The 17767-nt window shown below is 43.7% G+C and overlaps 1 protein-coding gene across 30 annotated transcripts in view; it reads left to right on the forward strand.

Annotated features, from left to right (window-relative positions):
- Positions 1 to 17767, forward strand: part of ADAM23 (ADAM metallopeptidase domain 23) — a 200128-nt gene that overhangs the window by 114918 nt on the left and 67443 nt on the right. For 28 of the 30 annotated variants that reach the window (XR_012154367.2, XR_012154365.2, XR_012154363.2 and 25 more), the window contains 6 exons: positions 633 to 717; positions 1239 to 1329; positions 3059 to 3107; positions 5774 to 5873; positions 15835 to 15906; positions 17376 to 17462. Coding sequence is in view for 24 of the 30 variants with exons in the window: in XM_073306577.2 (XP_073162678.1) it covers positions 633 to 717; positions 1239 to 1329; positions 3059 to 3107; positions 5774 to 5873; positions 15835 to 15906; positions 17376 to 17462 (484 nt within the window). In the remaining 6 variants the exon portion in view is untranslated. The remainder of the gene's footprint in view (positions 1 to 632; positions 718 to 1238; positions 1330 to 3058; positions 3108 to 5773; positions 5874 to 15834; positions 15907 to 17375; positions 17463 to 17767) is intronic. The other 2 variants (XM_073306557.2, XM_073306565.2) reach the window with 2 other exon arrangements.

The raw sequence follows: 17767 nt of genomic DNA on the forward strand, positions 1-17767 counted from the left end.
ATTTGATCTTTCAGATGACTGAATGGGTGTCCTATTGAACTTTACTGCATGAAATTTCTCATTCAACATCCTATGTATATTTTATTTACTGTATATGCTCGTTCATAAGCCGAATATTTTTGGTAAAAAAGTGACGCATCAAAGAGCGGGGGTCAGCTTATAAACGGGTCTACACCAAAATTTGATGATTTTAAACTCTGTGAAATCATTGAATTGAATATCTAATACATTGTCGTTTTGTTTACCTGGAGTGTCTGCAGTCATGGAGTCCCTCAGCTCCCTGTGGCCGCGGTTTGCCGTTCCCAGGCAACGGGAGCTGCGGGAAGTGGTGCGCCACTTCCTGCAGCTCCCATTGGCTGGGAACGGCGAACCGCGGCCACAAGGAGCTGAGGGCTTCGTGCCTGTGAACGCTCCAGGTAAACAAAACATCCCGATCAGCCAGTGGCTTCCCCTGACGGGCCGTTAGCCAAAGTTTGCCACCCCTGAAATATAGGGTCGGCTTATGAAAAGGTGATACAGTTTTTACTATTTTTACCTATCCATCTTGGGGGGTCAGCTTATAAATGAATAGGCTAATGAACGAGTATATATGGTAATTTTTTTATTTTATTTTATTTATTTATGTTCTTAAGGAATGTGACATTCCACTACAAGAGAAGTAGCTTGAGTTACTTTGGAGGGGTTTGTTCCGTGACCAGAGGAGTTGGAGTGAATGAGGTAACCCTTTCTATTAAAATGTTTTAAACGTACAATTTCCTCTTTATGAATTCACCATTCCTTATATTTGGCACTTTGTTTTAGCCTCTGACTATACCACCAAAAATGCAACAACACTGTTGAAAATCCATTGTAATTACATGGATCTAGCTATACTGCCCAAAACCTTTGCTTTCTACATACTGCGCTAAATTTTTCTCTTAGTTAGCCAGTGGGTTCCACCAGCGTAACTGGGAGGAGAATTTGGCCCAATATGTGTATCACGCTAATTAGTTTGCTTTGAAAAATTTGTATTTTCATTGTGAAAGGTACTGAGTGGACCAGACTGACTGCTTGGTAAAGGCAGGTACCAGCTCCTCTGGTCTTTGTTTCTTTGGTGTGTGCATGCAGTCACACATGGGTTTGATAAAATTTCTATATATGATACTGAATTAGTAGTAAACCAGAATGAAGTGTTGCAGTATAATTTGTAGTAACTAACGGTGTACTATCTTTACTGTTATACTCCCCTCTAAAAACAGTATGCCCTCCCATTGGCTATGGCACAGGAATTATCACAAAGTTTGGCTCAGAACCTGGGAATACAGTGGGAGCCAGCAACCAGAAAACCGAGTATGTACTGTCATTGTGCACTGACTTTCTTCTATCCTCCTCTTTTGCTGAACATACAAGCTTTTTGTAAAGGGTATGGTTACATACAAATGTACATCGACATAACTGTAAATAACATACAGCCATTGATTTTGTTATACGCTGGAGAATTACAATAAGAACCAAAACTTGATTTTAGCCAAATCAAGGCCAAATAAACCACGACCCGGTTGTGCACTCATTTTACAGTCCTCAGTCTCTGACTTCAGTGACACTTTTGTCTGAGTGAAAGGATCAGATTCATAATTGATGTGTACAGTGGTGTAACTTAGAACTGTTATGCTAACTTAGACCTCCGCTCCCCTTGCACTCAGACTCCCTTACCTATAACTTGAGTAGAATAGATGTAATTAAGTCACATGGAATCTATGTGCAAAGGAGTCTAACTTAAACTCCAAGAAGTGCAAGAAAATATAAATTAATGTTGGACGATGGTAGTTTAACTCACATCTTTTTTTACATCTTCTGCTCCATGGCAGGTGAATTAGCCCAGCTTAAACACTACAGCACATGAGTAGAGTGGGTGTAAGTACTTCTGGGGAGCCTGATCCAAAGCCCATTGACTTCCATTTGGAGTTTTTTCCATTGGCTTCAGTGGGCTTTGGATTTGGCTCTGAGTATCTAACTTTCATCACCTTAAGTATCACTTCTGAATTTGACCCAAGGAGTCCAGGATGAGGCCGCAATTTTGAATATGTCAGACATGCTTGTCCAAGTTTTTCTCATCCAAGACAAAATATTTGTCAAAGCAGTATTTCTTTCACTATTATGTGGTCACGATTAATTAGCAGTTACCATACCATTTATCTGAGATACAGCATTATTTCCTTTTACTTAGCACAGTTATTTCCTATTCTATCTCCAGTACTGTTGTGTGATAACTGTTGATATATGTCGTGTACTGGAGATGTCATCAAATCCTTCAAAAAGCAGTAGAATCTAGTCAGGAAAACCTTTCCTCTCATTGTTGGGCTGGGTTAATACTCTTTTTTTTTTTAAAGGAAAAATAAGAAATTGTATCCTTGTTTTAGGTATGTCTTGCAGAGAGTAACAAGTAAATTGAGTCTCAACGTCATTTTTGAAAGTGGTGGTAGAAGTACAAGCATTAGTAGCATTACCCAGCAAGCAGATGTAATAGCCTAACAATGGAAAAGTGATCAAGGTATAAATAACATGGCTAGAAAAGAAGCAAATTCTACCAGATGACATGTGGTTATTCTCTGTTCAGAAATACTGAATGTTTGCAGAGGTATCCAGAATAGAGTATTTTTTTAACAGATTCTTGTCCGCACTATATAATTCTTGTTTTACAGATTGTAAGACATTTTTACTTTGATTAACATTACTCCTGTATTTTTAATTAACAAATAAGTTATTGTTGACTTAGATGATGTAGCTAGTATAAACCCCTTTCATTCAACCACTTTCTGCTCTATATGCAAAGAACATAAGTTGATTGATAGATTGGGATGTTGTTGTTAATAATTCAAAGCAGATGGAACAAAAATCTATCTGTCATATGCACAAGAACATTCCAGTTTTAAGGCTACATTCTGATATGATAAACAGCCATCTGACCGCAATATATACTAATTAAAACCTTCTTTATATATAAAGTTTTATTTTTGCTGCCAGTATATTTATAACAAATTTCCTTCTTTCTTTTGTATGTTTGGTTTTGTCTGAGAAGAATGTGACTGCATAGAATCCTGGGGTGGCTGCATCATGGAGGAAACAGGGTATGCTGTAAAATCAGTAACTGAGGGCTTTGGAGATGAGATCAGAGTGCACAGTGTGATATAAGTATTTATTTGTTGAGCATCATAAATCTGTTTCAGCACTAGATGAAAAGCTAGTACATTAGCAGTGGGGACAAACATTTGTGCTGAACAACTCAAACATACAGAAATTAAGGAACATAACATTGACTCGTAACATGGGATGTTTTGATTCTAATTTATATTTTTAGAGTGGAGTTCATGGGGGAGCTCATAGGGCTTTCTGCCTCCCCTTGCTCAGTGTCTCTATAAGAGAAGAGATACCAAATCTCTAGTTTTGAGAGAACAGGCAGCACTAATGCCTGCTGTGTAGAATGACAAAATGGAAGGGAACAAAGACTGAATGTTGCAAAACCACATTTCATAGCTGAGCTACTTCAACCCAAACTTTCTGAAGAGAAAAAATCTGAGAATTTGTACTGACTGTTTTGGTATGTCCAGTTTTTTATTCTTAGTTTTCCAGACAGTAGTTAAAATTATCTTCATATATCTCTTCCATACCAAAAGGATGCCAACATTTTTGTAAATGTTTAAAATTGTATATAGGAACCACTGTACCCACTACTGAAGTGCAGTCACTTTTGGAATGGAACAAAATAGGTATTTAACAAAACACAATAATACTACACAATAGTTTAGGATAAGTAGTAAGAAAATAACTTTTCCAATTGAAACTGCAGTGAAAATTTAGGTAAGCAGAATGTATAATCCAAACTGGAGTTTTGCCAGGATGCTAATATCTGTACTATAATAGGGTGGTCTTTCCCTTTAAGGGCCAGCGGCCAATCATCCTTGTTCACTAATCAGATGCAGCTGAAAATGGAACAGGAGTTCCCTATAAAGAGCTGCAGGAAACTGGGGGTTGATTGAGAAAGGGGCTAACTACAGAGAGAAGCTGCAGGCTCCCCCAGTAGTTGCTGGGGAAGGGAGACTCTAGATGTAGATGGGAAGTCCTGGGAGTTGTGGCTGGGTAGAAAGCCCCAGCTGGAAGGTTAGTTTGTTGGTTGGATAATAAATGAAACCAGGATATAAGGGCAAAATACTGATTTGGGCATGGCTGATAATTCCCCAGACTGGTGAAGAAAGTTACCAGCTTAGACCTACATCTGTGAAAAATGGCATACAGTGGTAAATGACTACAATGAAATATAATGCCTGAAGTTTATGGGTTGGCTTGGGACATTTTATTGGAACTTTTTCAACCCAAGTCTTGATGGTTTTTCTAAAAAAGAATAATCACTTTGTGTCTTACCATACTATTTTAAATAGAGTGAACCCTAAACTGTGCAGTCTGCTTTGGCCTCTCTTTTAGCTCAGAGGCTCATGTTATCCATGCAGCAAACAGTAGAAGTCCAGCACTTGAAGTAACAGACATCTTAGATAAATTCAATTGGACAATCTTCTTTAATTTTTAGTTTGTCACTTCAAATGCACTTTACAACATACGATTTCAAACTCAAAACATTATTTTTGCACACATTTGTTTTGGGGGTGTTCTAAATATTGTTATTGACTCTTGAAATTGTACTGTTATTTTTTTCATTTTGAGTCAGCACTGGCACCAGATCCCACCTTCTATTTTTTTTTTTTTATAGTGGCAACAGCACCAGATACCTATGGTTTTGCTCTCAAGATGGAGGGTGGTTTTTTTTCAATTTCTAGCTAAATGATTGGTGAGTGTTAGTAAAATCTGAGAGGGAAGCATATCTGGGTATGAGCAGGGTTTCCTCCTTCATGGAACAGGCCTGCCTAATTCTTTTTTTCTAAAATGGAGCTCAGGAGCTGCCAGGTTTTGTTAAATTCTCCTTTTCTAATCAACTGTTTGTGAAACTGGGGCCTAAGGTCTCATCTTTGATCCTGGTAGACTCTTCTGTCACAGCCTAAGCATGCCTTGTAGATGCTAGATCCTACAGCTACTATACTACAGAGTGAGCATAGTTTCTTCAGCTTTGACTACTCAGCCACTGGTCACTTTGATGTGAGCTGTCTGGCTCATCTATCCTTCCTCCCAGATTTGAAGTTGTCTAGCACCTATTTAGTGAAGCATAAAAATATCCAATAGGATTCCCCCCAGATCTTTGAGTTGTGTGTTGGACAAAAGGAACACCAACTTTTTGCAGTGGAGATACCTTTTTGTGTTAAAAATTAATCCAGAGTCACTGATCTTCAACAGAGAAGGCTATCTTAAACAATCAGCAAGAAATGAGAAAGGGATGCAATCCATCCAGGAGCTGAAGTGAAAAATCAGTCAGCCTCCAAATATATGGTACCACCACATTGGATTCTTTTAGTGAGAAGGAACATGGTAACTATTCAGTTGGCATAGAGAATGTTAAATTATTAAGAAGATTATAGAGACGCTGTTGCATCCTTGCTATGGATTCATATAGTAAAGAGAGAAATGTAATTTTAAAAAAATACAAAACAGTGTTAAAATGCTTGATTTTTTTTTGTTTTGTTTTTCAAAACATGAAGGACTCCCACTGAGCTGCTGTCATTGCTCTGACGGTTGTATATCTCTCTTGTAGCAAAAAAAAATTAGAGCAGCTCAAAGGAGGGTTATAATTTTCATCTCTAGTAACTGGGTTCAGTGTGGTATTTACTCAATTGATTCTTTGTCATTTTAGGGTTTACCACTCCAGAAAATTTTCAAGATGCAGCATTGCAGAATACAAAGAATTTTTACTCAGAGGGGGAGGTGCCTGTCTTTTCAACAGGCCAACAAAGGTAATTTCACTTAGAGGATGAAGCCACTGTCAGGACATCCGTTGACTATCAGACACTGCAGCGAAGATTAAATGGTTTCATTGAACCTTCTTTTCCCTCAAAAGCTTTATTCAAATTTCATTGGGCTATTACAGATTTTTCTGGTTTTTACTTGTAGCTTTATGGGTCTTCTTCCTCATTAGCAGTCATTTCAGTTAATAAGGATTATTCTTCTTTGAGTGCTTGCTCATGTCGATTCCATTCTAGGTGCATGAGCGCCCACGTGCACAGTCGTCGGAGATTTTTGCCTTAGCGGTATCCGTAAGGTCGGCTGTAGCACCCCCTTGAGTGCCGTGTTCATGCGTTGGTATATTAGGTGCTGCCGACCCTATGCCCTCTCAGTTCCTTCTTACCGCCCGTGATGGTTGGTCAGAGCGCCTTGTCTTACATTGCAAGATCGTTAGTGGTTCTTACAGTCCATTGTTCTGTCTCCTTTGTTGTTAGTTGATCAGTACTTAGCTAGACCTATATGTTAAGTGTTAGAGTAGTAGTTTAGGAGTTAGAGCCCTGGTTGGGACTTCGCCTCAGAGCGGGGCATGTCCCATTCCCCAGCCTTTAAGCCATGTTCATTATGCAGCTGACCGATGCCCATTAGTGACACCCCCCCCCCATGAAAGCTGTTTAAAGAGTTTGGGGGAGTCCCACAGAAAGGATAAGTGCAGGATCTGCAAAATGTTGGCCCTCAAACTCAGAAGGAGCAGGATATCTGTTTGAGGGCCCTCCTCACGGAGGCTGCTCTTCGTCTTCCCTTGGAGCCTTCTCGATCTGACTCCATGCTTGGCGTCAGCGCCACCGGCAACGGAATCCACCTGGCATTGTTCCCCCTCCCCAGCGCCTAAGAAGCAGTTGAAGTCTATGGGTTTGCCAGGCACCGCAGAAGAAGGGGGCTTCAGGCAAAGGACCTGTGTCAGACTATGTGCCTGCCCCAGAGCTTCTTGGCAGTACCGCTGCGGTTGGACCCTTAGTCCAGCCAGGGACCCGACTCCTGGGAGCAGCAGAGGATCCCGGCCCCTAGTAGGATCATCTGTGCCCGAAGTGAGCCTGGGGGCCAAAAAGCAAGTAGGCTCTTTTCTGAGCTCTTTTCAATGCACAGCTCCACAGCCTTAAAGATTCCCATGTCACCCTCCATTCTGTGGGCCTACACACCACTCTGCAGGCTAGAAAGCCGTTCAGTCCCCCTCCGCCTCCATCAAGGTCCTGGTGTGTCCCTCAGTCCAGCTCCTACAGGAAGAAGGACAGAGACAAAGAATTTAAACGGCGTCACACTTTGTCTTCCCATTCCTCTGTCCAGCCTGATTCTTCCAGAGGCCAAGGAAACTAGAAATGGGTGTTTTAAGGATTCGCCTGAGGACAGCACCCCAGTCACTTCCCAGGATCCACCACCCAGCTCTTTCCTCAACTGCCTGTGCCCCTTCTGGTTGGCCTGATTGCAGCTGACCTCAGACCATTGGGTACTCGACATAATATCTTCGGGCTACACCCTGCAGTTCATGGCCGTCCCCCCCCTTCCCCATCCCTCTTCAGGATAAAGTATTTGGCACGAGCGGATCACTGTGGTTGATCCTGGATTACCTTCTGCATCTCAAGCGCCAAGGCCTGTCCCTTTCATCTATCAAGGTCCATTTGGCCACTATTTCGGTCTTCTGTCTGCTGCTTGAGGGTAGGTCGGTTTTTACCCAAGACATGACTGTCAGGTTCCTCAAGTGCCTCTAACTGCATGTCAGGGTCCCTGTTCTGCCATGGGACCTGAATCTTGTGCTGTCACAGCTCACGGGACCCCCCTTAAGTCTCTGGATTCCTGCTTTTTCCTTCTCCTGTTCTGGAAGGTCGTGTTCCTAGTTGCGATAACATCCGCCTGCTGGGTCTCCGAGATTAGGGCACTTACCTTGGAACCGCCCTATATGGTCTTCTATAAAGACAAGGAACAGCTGCAGCCATACCCAGGTTCCTGCCCCAGATGATCTCACAGTTTCATATGGGCCAGGACATTTACTTACCTGCCTTTTTTCCCAAGCCACATAAGTAAGTGGAGGAACATAGATTGCATTTCCCAGACGTCAGGAGGATGCTAGCCTCCTACATTGAAAGGACCAAGCCATTCCGCAAGTTGATGCAATTGTTTGTCATGGTGGCCGACAGGATGAAAGGTTGTCCAGTGTCTGCTCAAAGAATTTCTTCTTGGATCACTGCCTGCATATGCTGCTTGTTGCGATCAGGCAAAAGTGCCACCTCCAGCGATAGTAACCTCCCATTCAACCAGGGTGCAAGATTCCTTGGCAGCTTTCCTAGCTCACATGCCTACCTGGGACATCTGTAGGGTGGTCACCTGGTCATCTATCCCCATGTTCACGTCCCATTACATACTTATCCAGCAGACCTGCAATGATGCTGGCTTCGGTAGAGCAGTAGTGCAAGTCGCTAAGCTGTGAACCCTGAGCTCACCTACGAGCATACTGCTTGTGAGTCACCTAGAATGGAATCGACATGAGCAAGCACTCGAAGAAAAAACGGTTACCTACCTTTTCGTAACTGTTCTTCGAGATGTGTTGCTCATGTCCATTCCATTACCCACTCTCCTACCCCTCTGTCGGAGTTGCCGGCAAGAAGGAACTGAGAGGGTGTAGGGTCGGCAGTGCCTAATATACCCATGCATGAGTGTGGCTCTCAGGAGGGCACTACAGCCGAACCTACGGTTACTGCTAAGGCAAAAATCTCTGATGACTGTGCACACAGGCACGCACACACCTAGCATGGAATGGACGTGAGCAACACATCTTGAAGAACAACAGTTACAAAAAGATAGATAAATTTCCCTAAAAAATGGTTAAAACTTGTCTTCAGTGAGTTCTTCATGCTCAGATAATAATTTAGGCCCTAATGTAATCCTCATAAGTAGATAGTTGTGTCCATTTGGAGCCTCATTCAACAGTAGTGCCCTATCCTTTTAAGCCAAAAATCGTGTAAAACAAACCCAGGTGTAGACACACGGGTAGTTAGTGCTCCATGTCCAGTCAATCCTCTGTGCCTTTTGCTGTTGGGAAGGATGCCCATTATTGCATTATGAACTGGACAGAAATCAATAACTTGCGTCACATAGGCCATTAACAACTTTTGGTCGCTACCAACGTAGATTGGGTTTGAATTGGCAACATAGAGTTATAAAGTTGTGTAGTCTTCTTCGAATGCTGGTCCTTCTGTTTATTCCACATGTGAGTATATGCATGCACTCCATGTGCCTGAGACTGGAGATTTGTAGCAAATAGTGTCCATTTGCAGTTGCTCTCCTCGTGCTTCAAACCGAGGGCAGAAAGGGCAGTGTGGACTGCTCCCTGTGTCAGACCTGTGGGTGCTCAGGGTGCTGAGCTTCAGTCCCGCGAGGGTGCCAAGGCTTGGGGCACCTAACTTCAGCTCTGCTGGGAGTGCCAGGGCACCAAGCTTCTGCCCTGCGGCTCCGCTCCCAGTTTCAGCCCCGCAAGGGCCTCACAGCCGCAGGGCCTCACAGCCCCCTTAAACCGCCTGGCAGATCCCAGTTGAAAACAGCTGCCATCAAGGACTTGCCCTTTGAGTTTAATCTCTTCAGTGAGGAGCCTGACATGTCATTACACTCGCTTAAGGGCTCTAGGATGATTCTCTGCTCCCTGGGTATTTACACCCCAACCCCGAAGAGAAAACACCACAAAAAGGCTGAGACCACCGCCCTTACAAACCACCACGTAGAGGGTTCAAAGACACGACCGGCGTCTTTTATAAACAATAAAGAATCAGCAAAGAATTAAACCAATTAGAAAAACACCAAAACTGTTTGTTGCAATAGCAGAGCGACCAGGAGGACAAGCGTTATCAGTCCAGAGATTCTGTAAGTGGATCTCTGGAAACATCATTCTATTGTTGGCACGTATTCCTCTCCTGGACAGGTTGAGGGCCCATTCTACAAGAGAGCATGAACAACCACAATGATATCTCTTTGAGAAGTACTAATACTGAATGTTCGTAAGGCGTCTGCTTGGAGCCCTATCCACACCTTTAATGAAACATGTGCCCTAGTCTAGATCACTTCAGCAGGTGCAGCTTTGGAGACAGCAGCATTACAGACATCTATACCAACTGCATTCTCGCACCTTCTGCCTGTCTGAATACTGCTTACCAATCTCCCACATGTGGAATATGCGTAGGGATCAGCACTCGAAGAAATGGAGGTTACTTACTTGAAACTGGAGGTTCTTGGAGATGTGTGGTTCCTCTCTATATTCCACTACCCGCCCCTCCTTCCTTCTGTGTTGGAGCCCATCTGATTCCAGGTAAGAGAAGGCATCGCTCCACGCTGCCCTTTATGCCCTCGGTTTGGAGCATGAGGAGAACAACTTCACCTACGTAGACCAACAGACACTACTTACTACAAATCTCCAGTCTCGGGTGCATGGAGCACACGTGTACCAATGTGTGGAATACAGATAGGGACCACACATTTCAAAGTTCCAGTTACAGGTAAGTAACCTACATTTCTTTTATCAATCTTCTTATCCATCCAGTCTCCTTTTGCCCTTTTACAACTCAACAAAGCAACAATTATTTTCTGACAGACAACAGTAGTTTCCCACCCTGTTAAACCCAAAGTAGGGTAAAAACAATCCATATTTCCTTTGTAAAACTAATTGAGACTGTAGTCTGGCATTTTACCAAGTTGTCAGCCTTGGCGATTTTAATCCCAAATGAGACTAAATGCTATCTATCTCATTGTGTATACTTCTCCCTGATCTCCATTAATTGAAAAGATTTGATTTTATTGTTGCATAGACATTTGCTTTTCCCAAGTTACAGAAAACAAAACAAAACCCAAAACCTTTATATTTTACATCTTTAGCAGCCTTCGCATATAGATGACTGTAAAATTGAATGAATATGGAGACAAAAAAAAAAAAAGCACGTCATGGTGATTGTGATCATAGTAAGATTATGGTTGACTAATGGATGAACATGAGTAAATCTTCAGTTGATTGAAGATGGAGACCAAAATCCCTCTTACTCCAGTGAAAATGTTCCCTGGAGAATGGCTGAAGCACATTTGTGGAGATGATTGTATAATGGAAAACTGATTCTCAGGTTCAGAGCAAGAGCAGAAGATCTTGCAGTCAGTACAGCAATACTGATGACTTGTAGGGGGAAAAGTGATCTTTTAATTTTCATATTTTTACAGAGAAGAATAGTTATTCTAAATCATGCTTACATTTTATTAGTGAAGGACTGTGTGTAAGGCAGTTCAGTGTTCATTCAGCCTCTAATGCTGGAAACTATAGCCCCTTTCAATTAGCTAAATAGTTTCTGTAAAAGAGAAAAATGTGTTTGAATCTTTCATCAGAGCAATATTTTAAAATTGTCCATCTCTTTTTCCCCAAAAAAGTATCCGAAGAAGAGTTCAGTGAAATGTCATATTATGTTTGTTACATTTAGCAAAACAACAGGCAAACAGGTACCTGGATGTACCTCGGACATTCAGTAGCATTCTAGTGATTGATATATCCCTGTTAACGTCATATCTCTTGTTATTGTTATGGTTTTTGTAATATAACTATTACAAAATGTCAAAAGTAGGAAATGCTTTTGAAAAATAATTACTTTGTAAAATGGCAGAGCTGTAAAAATCATCATAGCTTCTGCTAAAAAAAATTACTATGTTTTGAGAGCTAGCGTAGCAATTTGTGTCTTGTACAGGTTTAATGAAGTGACTTTACTGCACTCAAAGGATGGAGATATATTCTAGAGGTCAACAAAAAATCATTGAGAAATGAAAAATTGGACAAGAGGAATTTTAAAGTGACCCTGAATGATTAAGTTGATTTATATGACTCCTGAATCACTGACATTTGTAAAACTCAGCAGTAAGGAAACCTGCAGATGTGTTGTTGTCTTGCATCTACCAGTGGGTGTTGCAATAGATGTAACAGCAAGGGGGGGTTAAGAGATGGAAATGGGGAAAAATTAGGAACTGACAAATGCAGCAATTAAATATAATAGTTTACAAATAAGTTACACAAAATGAAAATCAAAACTGTTAATGACCACTGTGGTGGCTCAGTGGGTCGTGGGATATACTGCCCCTCAGGAGATTTGAATCTAAGACCATCCTCAGGATACTAGTATCCTCAATTAGGGGAGGCTGAGTGGTGTTTTAATTTGGTATGATGGGCACATTATTAAAACCCAGGCTCAGATATCTGCTGTTGCTTACCATTGAAACAGAAAACAAAATATAACTTCCATAATTATCGAAGAGCTGATTTATCTATTGTTTTTTAATCATGGGACTTATTCTGTTTGCAGAATGAAGAGTAAATAGCCAGTGTAGATTACTATTTCTTTGGATCCTGGGAATAGCTATTTAGCAATATTTATTCATATTGATTTGTCTCATCATATGTTAACTGCTGAATAACACACACAGAACATCCTTTGCTTGTGGGATGTTCCTTGATTGCTATTTTCCTATTCATGAGTAAAATCAATAAACTGTAATAGACCCCATCTTCCACTAGGGTTGCCAACTTTCTAATTGCACAAAACCAAACACCCTTGCCCTGCCACCCTTGCCTGCCCCTCCTGCAAGGTCCTGCCATGCCCTGTCTCTGAGGCTCTGCCCCTGCTCACTTTATCCCCCCCATCCTCTGGTGCACACTCATTTTCACTGGGCTGGGGCAGGGGGTTGGGGTGCGGGAGGGGGTGAGGGTGTCAGCTGGAGGTGGGTGAGGGGGCTCCTGGGTGAGGCAGGTGGTTGGGGTGTGGGAGGGAGTATGGGCTCTGGACTGGGGGTGTGGGCTCTGGTGTGGGGCCAGAAATGAGGGGTTCAGGGTGAGGGAGGGGGATCCAGGCTGGGGCAGGGGGTTGGAGTGCAGGGCGGGGGGTGAGGGCTCCGGCTGAGGGTGTGGGCTCTGGGTGGGGCTATTAATGAGGGGTTTGGGATGCAGGATCGAGCTCCAGGCCGGGGCTGAGGGGTTCAAATTGTGGAAGGGGGTTCAGAGCTGGGGCAAGAGGTTGAGGTGCAAGAGGGGGTTTGGGGTGCAGGCTGTGGGAGGGAGTTTGGGTGCAGAAGAGGGCTAAGGGCTGGGGCAGGGGATTGGGGTGTGGGAGGGTTTTTGGGGTGCAGGCTCCAGGCAATGCTCCCCACAGGTGGCTCCCCACAAGCAGCAACATGGTTCTCAACTCTTAGGCAGAGGTGCAGCCAGGCTGCTCTGCATGCTGCCTCAGTCTGCAGGCACCACCCCCGCAGCTCCCATTGGCCAAGAACCATGGCCAATGGGAGCTGTGGAGCCAGCGCTCGGGGCAGCGTGCAGAGCCCCCATGTCCGCCCCTACACCTAGGATCCAGAGGGACATGTCGTCGCTTCCAGGGAGCCATGTGGAGCCAGGTAGGGAGCCTGCCAGCCCCGCGCCAACTGGACTTTTAACTGCCTGACTGGAGCTGCCAGGGTCCCTTTTCGACCAGGCATTCTGGTTGAAAACTGGACCACCTGGCAACCCTATCTTCCACGCTTATCTTCATTGGCAAATATACTGTCTAGGTGTGTCACAACCCTGATCAAACTTCCCCTTCTGGACACTCACCAGGCTGCTGTGTTGGGTCACATCACTGGACATCTGTGCTTTTAAGATTTCCTGAGGCTGAGAAGAGTCCAGACACTGCCTATGGTTCTGAATTTGTAGGAGCACTCTTAGGATGCAGATCTTCCATCTAGTACCACCTTCTGGCTAAGCTGAGACCCTGCAGTCCAACTGCCTACACCCTGAGACTAGTGTTGGTTACCCCAGACTCCCCATTTGCAGATGCTCACCCTTTCCAAGACCGCCAGCCTTGTGGGCACTCTGGTTACAGTTTACCTCTTCAGGAACATATGATAATTGAAGCAGACAGACACAGACTTTGTAAAGAGGATTTCTAAAAACAATTTGTCTTTACTTAAACAGCACAAGAGAGACAGAATCTAGGCAAAATAAGAAACACCTGCATGTGAAACTTTGCCTCAGTTTCCTCGCCACTCTAAGGTATCCAGGATCCCCTATATAAACATGGGTTCTCCTTCGAAACAAAGTCTCATCTGCCTCTGTAGCCAGCTTCCTTCAGCCTGGGCTGGTCCCACAGTCAAAAAGATCCCCTTTCCTGTGAAATCATGACCTTTTATTCTTCTTTCCTACCCCAAGCATATTTCGTTTCTGTGAGGCCTTGTGTTTCTGTGTTATTAAATGCTAGTACTAGAACCTGGTTTCTTTGTTTACCATTCTGGAGAAATTCCACTGCTCCAAACCATAGCACTCTGTAGTGAAAACCGGTTTTCTCCAACTTATCTAGGATACAGTTATATCTGGGCAAGCTCTACTGAAGGGCTGATAACGATTGTCCTAGTTAAGAGACAGACATGCAGGTACCATTCCTTTCTCTTTAACACAAGGAGGATGAGGCAAGGACATAGTACAGATCCTCATAAGGCTTAAACACACAGCGACTTCATAATATCATAAGTATCATAAGATTTGGTCATGGAGGTTGTGGAAGTAACGGACTCCATGATTTCCGCAGACCTCCGAAGGGTGCCCAGATAGCAAGTATGAAAAATAGGGACTGAGTGTGGGGGGTAATAGGCACCTGTATAAGTAAAAGCCCCAAATATCGGGACTGTCCCATTAAATTGGGACATCTTGAACACATGATTTATGAGGGGAGGCTGTGGGAACTGGGATTGTTTAGTCTGTGGAAGAGAAGAATGAGGAGGGATTTGATAGCTGCTTTCAACTACCTGAAAGGGGGTTCCAAAGAGGATGGATCTAGACTATTCTCAATGGTAACAGATGACAGAACGAGGAGTAATGGTCTCAAGTTGCAGTGGGGCAGGTTTAGGTTGGATATTAGGAAAAACTTTTTCACTAGGAGGGTGGTCAAACACTGGAATGTGTTACCTAGGGAGGTGGTGGAATCTCCTTTCTTAGAAGTTTTTAAGGTCAGGTTTGACAAAGCCCTGGCTGGGATGATTTAGTTGGGGTTTGTCCTGCTTTGAGCACGGGGTTGGACTAGATGACCTCCTGAGATCCCTTCCAACCCTGATATTCTATGATTCTATGATCTGGTCACCCTAGACCTCCGTGACTTCAGCCCACAGCGGCTGGGAGCTGCAGGGTACCCACACCTTCCAGAGTGGCAGGGGTCTTGGAACTCCCTAGTCTCCATGGGCATGGGGGTCCCCCTTGCTCCCCAGTCCCCACGGGTGGTGGGGGATACTCAGGAGCTCCCCAGACTCTGCTGCTGGCAAGGGACCCCTGAAGCTTCCCAGCCACCACCGGTGGGGGACCCCCGTCAGCTCCCCAGCCACCACCACCACCAGCAGTGGGGGAACCCCCAGAGCTCCCCAGCTTCCAGGGTTGGAGGGACCCTCCGGAGCTCCCCAGTCCTCACGGGCGGCGGGAGATCCCTGGAAGCTCCCCAGCCTGGGGAAGGGGAATCCCCCAGAGCTCCCCAGTGCCTGTGCAGTGGGGAATCTCCTGCAGCTCCACAGCCACCGCAGGCTGGGGTCCCTTCTAGCTCCCAGCCACAGCAGGGCAGGACTCTTTCCCTGGACTCTTTCTCTCCCCATTTTGTCATGGTTATTTTTAGTAAAAGTCAGTGCCAGGTCAAGGCCAGATTGTTCACAGCTGCTCCCCAATTAGCACAGGAAAGGATACAAGTAGCCCACACACCTTGTGCTCCTGAACAATTGGCCAGCTAGCTGCACAAGGGGCTGCATTGCTACTTGCACTCCCTGAGGAGTAGCTCTGGGTGTCCTCTCTCTGAAGTGGTGTCTTAGAAGCACTGTGATGAGGGTTTGTTCCTTAAAGGCATAGTTGAGTCAGTTGCTAGCTTCCATCATTTTTCACAATGGTTTTATTCTTTGTGTGTCTCTCAGTTGTTTGAAACTCCCGAATGTGGAAATGGATATGTAGAAGCAGGAGAAGAATGTGATTGTGGTTTCCGAATGGTAAGTTTAAAATGTTCCGTGTTAGTCTGTATTTGCAAAAAGAAAAGGAGTACTTGTGGCACCTTAGAGACTAACCAATTTATTTGAGCATAAGCTTTCGTGAGCTACAGCTCACCTCACGAAAGCTTATGCTCAAATAAATTGGTTAGTCTCTAAGGTGCCATAAGTACTCCTTTTCTTTTAAAATGTTCTTATGCACTGTTCTTGCAGCCCCTGCTCACATTAATGTATTGAGCAAAAGTTTTATATGGATGTTAAAAATGGAAAAAGAAAGAATTTTGTATTGAATTTATGCTGCCTGTCTTATGGGACAACTTTGATCAGAGAATTGTATTAGTCAACTTTCTGTAAAAGGGAAGAATATGTTCCCTAACGAGAAAATATTTGTTTCTGCTACACTGTGTTATGCTCAATCTTACAAATACAGAAAAAACCTGTTGCCTTTCCTATTTTCCCACCCCACTCCACCCCACACTTGCCTCAGGAAAGTGCCTCTTAAAGGTAGTGTGGAACTGGCTGAACCCTGTGAGCAGCGGGGACCATGATGATGGGGCCTGGGTAAAACAACATTACACCATGTATAAGTGTGCAAGGAAAGAGGAACAATAAGCTAGAGCAGGGCAGAGTGGCATGCAGCTCCAGACAGAAGAGAGAACTCCTCCTCCTTGCCTCTTATCTCACCTTGTTCTGGGTATGGACGTAGATATGGAGGAATTTTGGCTCTGGCCCTGAGACAGAGAAATTATGAAAGAGAGGGAAAGATGGGAGTTATATAAAGATCAAGCTGACATAGAATAAAGGGGTTGGTAGGGTTCCCACTTGAGCTTGGTAATTATACTTCAAGGTCTCTGTTCATTCTCACTTGTAGTGAACTCTCTCTCTTAGTGCTTCAGGAACAGAACATGTTCCCAAAGCTTTGTAATCTGGGGCTGCACACATGCACCCTCTATCTGTATTGAATGTTCAGTGCCTAAGACTATATTAGGTAGTGCAGCCTCAGTTCCTTCTCTTCCACTCCAAAGTGCATTCAGGGAGCCTTTAGCTTTGTCCAAGTCTGCACCTGCAGATCTTTATTTAGGCTCCTTTAGTTCTTTTGTAAATAATTGTATATATAGTTAGTTCTCTTAGGGGTTTTCCTTAGTGCGTGCAAACTGCCTCAATAGCTTACATTGGCATGGAGTCCATGATGGAACCTCATCCTCAGACAGGTTTGAGAAGATATGCACTGTCTCTCTTAATAGTCCCAAATCCAGGATTTGGTTGCTGCTATAGAATTCTTTACACTGGTCTCCCTGCTAGTTTGATGTTTAAATAGTGTAAAGGATTCTTTCATCTAGTTTATTTTCTAATCAATACAGGAGTGAATCCTTTCCCTGATCATGATATACAGGATGGTGTGTTTGGATGGTTGAGAAGGACAAAATGCCCAGAGTGGAAGATTCATAGATCACTTAATGTATTTTCTTTAGGAATGCTATGAAAACTGCTGTAAAAAGTGCTCTCTCTCTAATGGAGCTCACTGTAGTGATGGACCCTGCTGTAACACATCCTGTCTTGTGAGTCTTCTTATAGCATTTCTTTCTATTTTCTCTCTGTCTTCCCTAGAACTAATGTCTAACCTGATACAGGTCAAACACTGGGTGACAGTGGGGGAAAATAGGCCACATATACTGAATCAAAATGTTTTTAAGGAACATAACATGATTACTCACCTGCAGACAATGTGGCAGTAGATGGGGATTATGTGTATGTTGCTATTGTTAATGCACACAGTGTTATACCATACATCTGGATTTGATTAATTCCACCTCCACGACATCTATGACCAATCTTGGGAGTTAAAGATTTTAATCCAAATTTT

The sequence above is a fragment of the Lepidochelys kempii genome, chromosome 11 (genome assembly GCF_965140285.1).
Source record: "Lepidochelys kempii isolate rLepKem1 chromosome 11, rLepKem1.hap1, whole genome shotgun sequence".
Taxonomy (NCBI): domain Eukaryota; kingdom Metazoa; phylum Chordata; order Testudines; family Cheloniidae; genus Lepidochelys; species Lepidochelys kempii.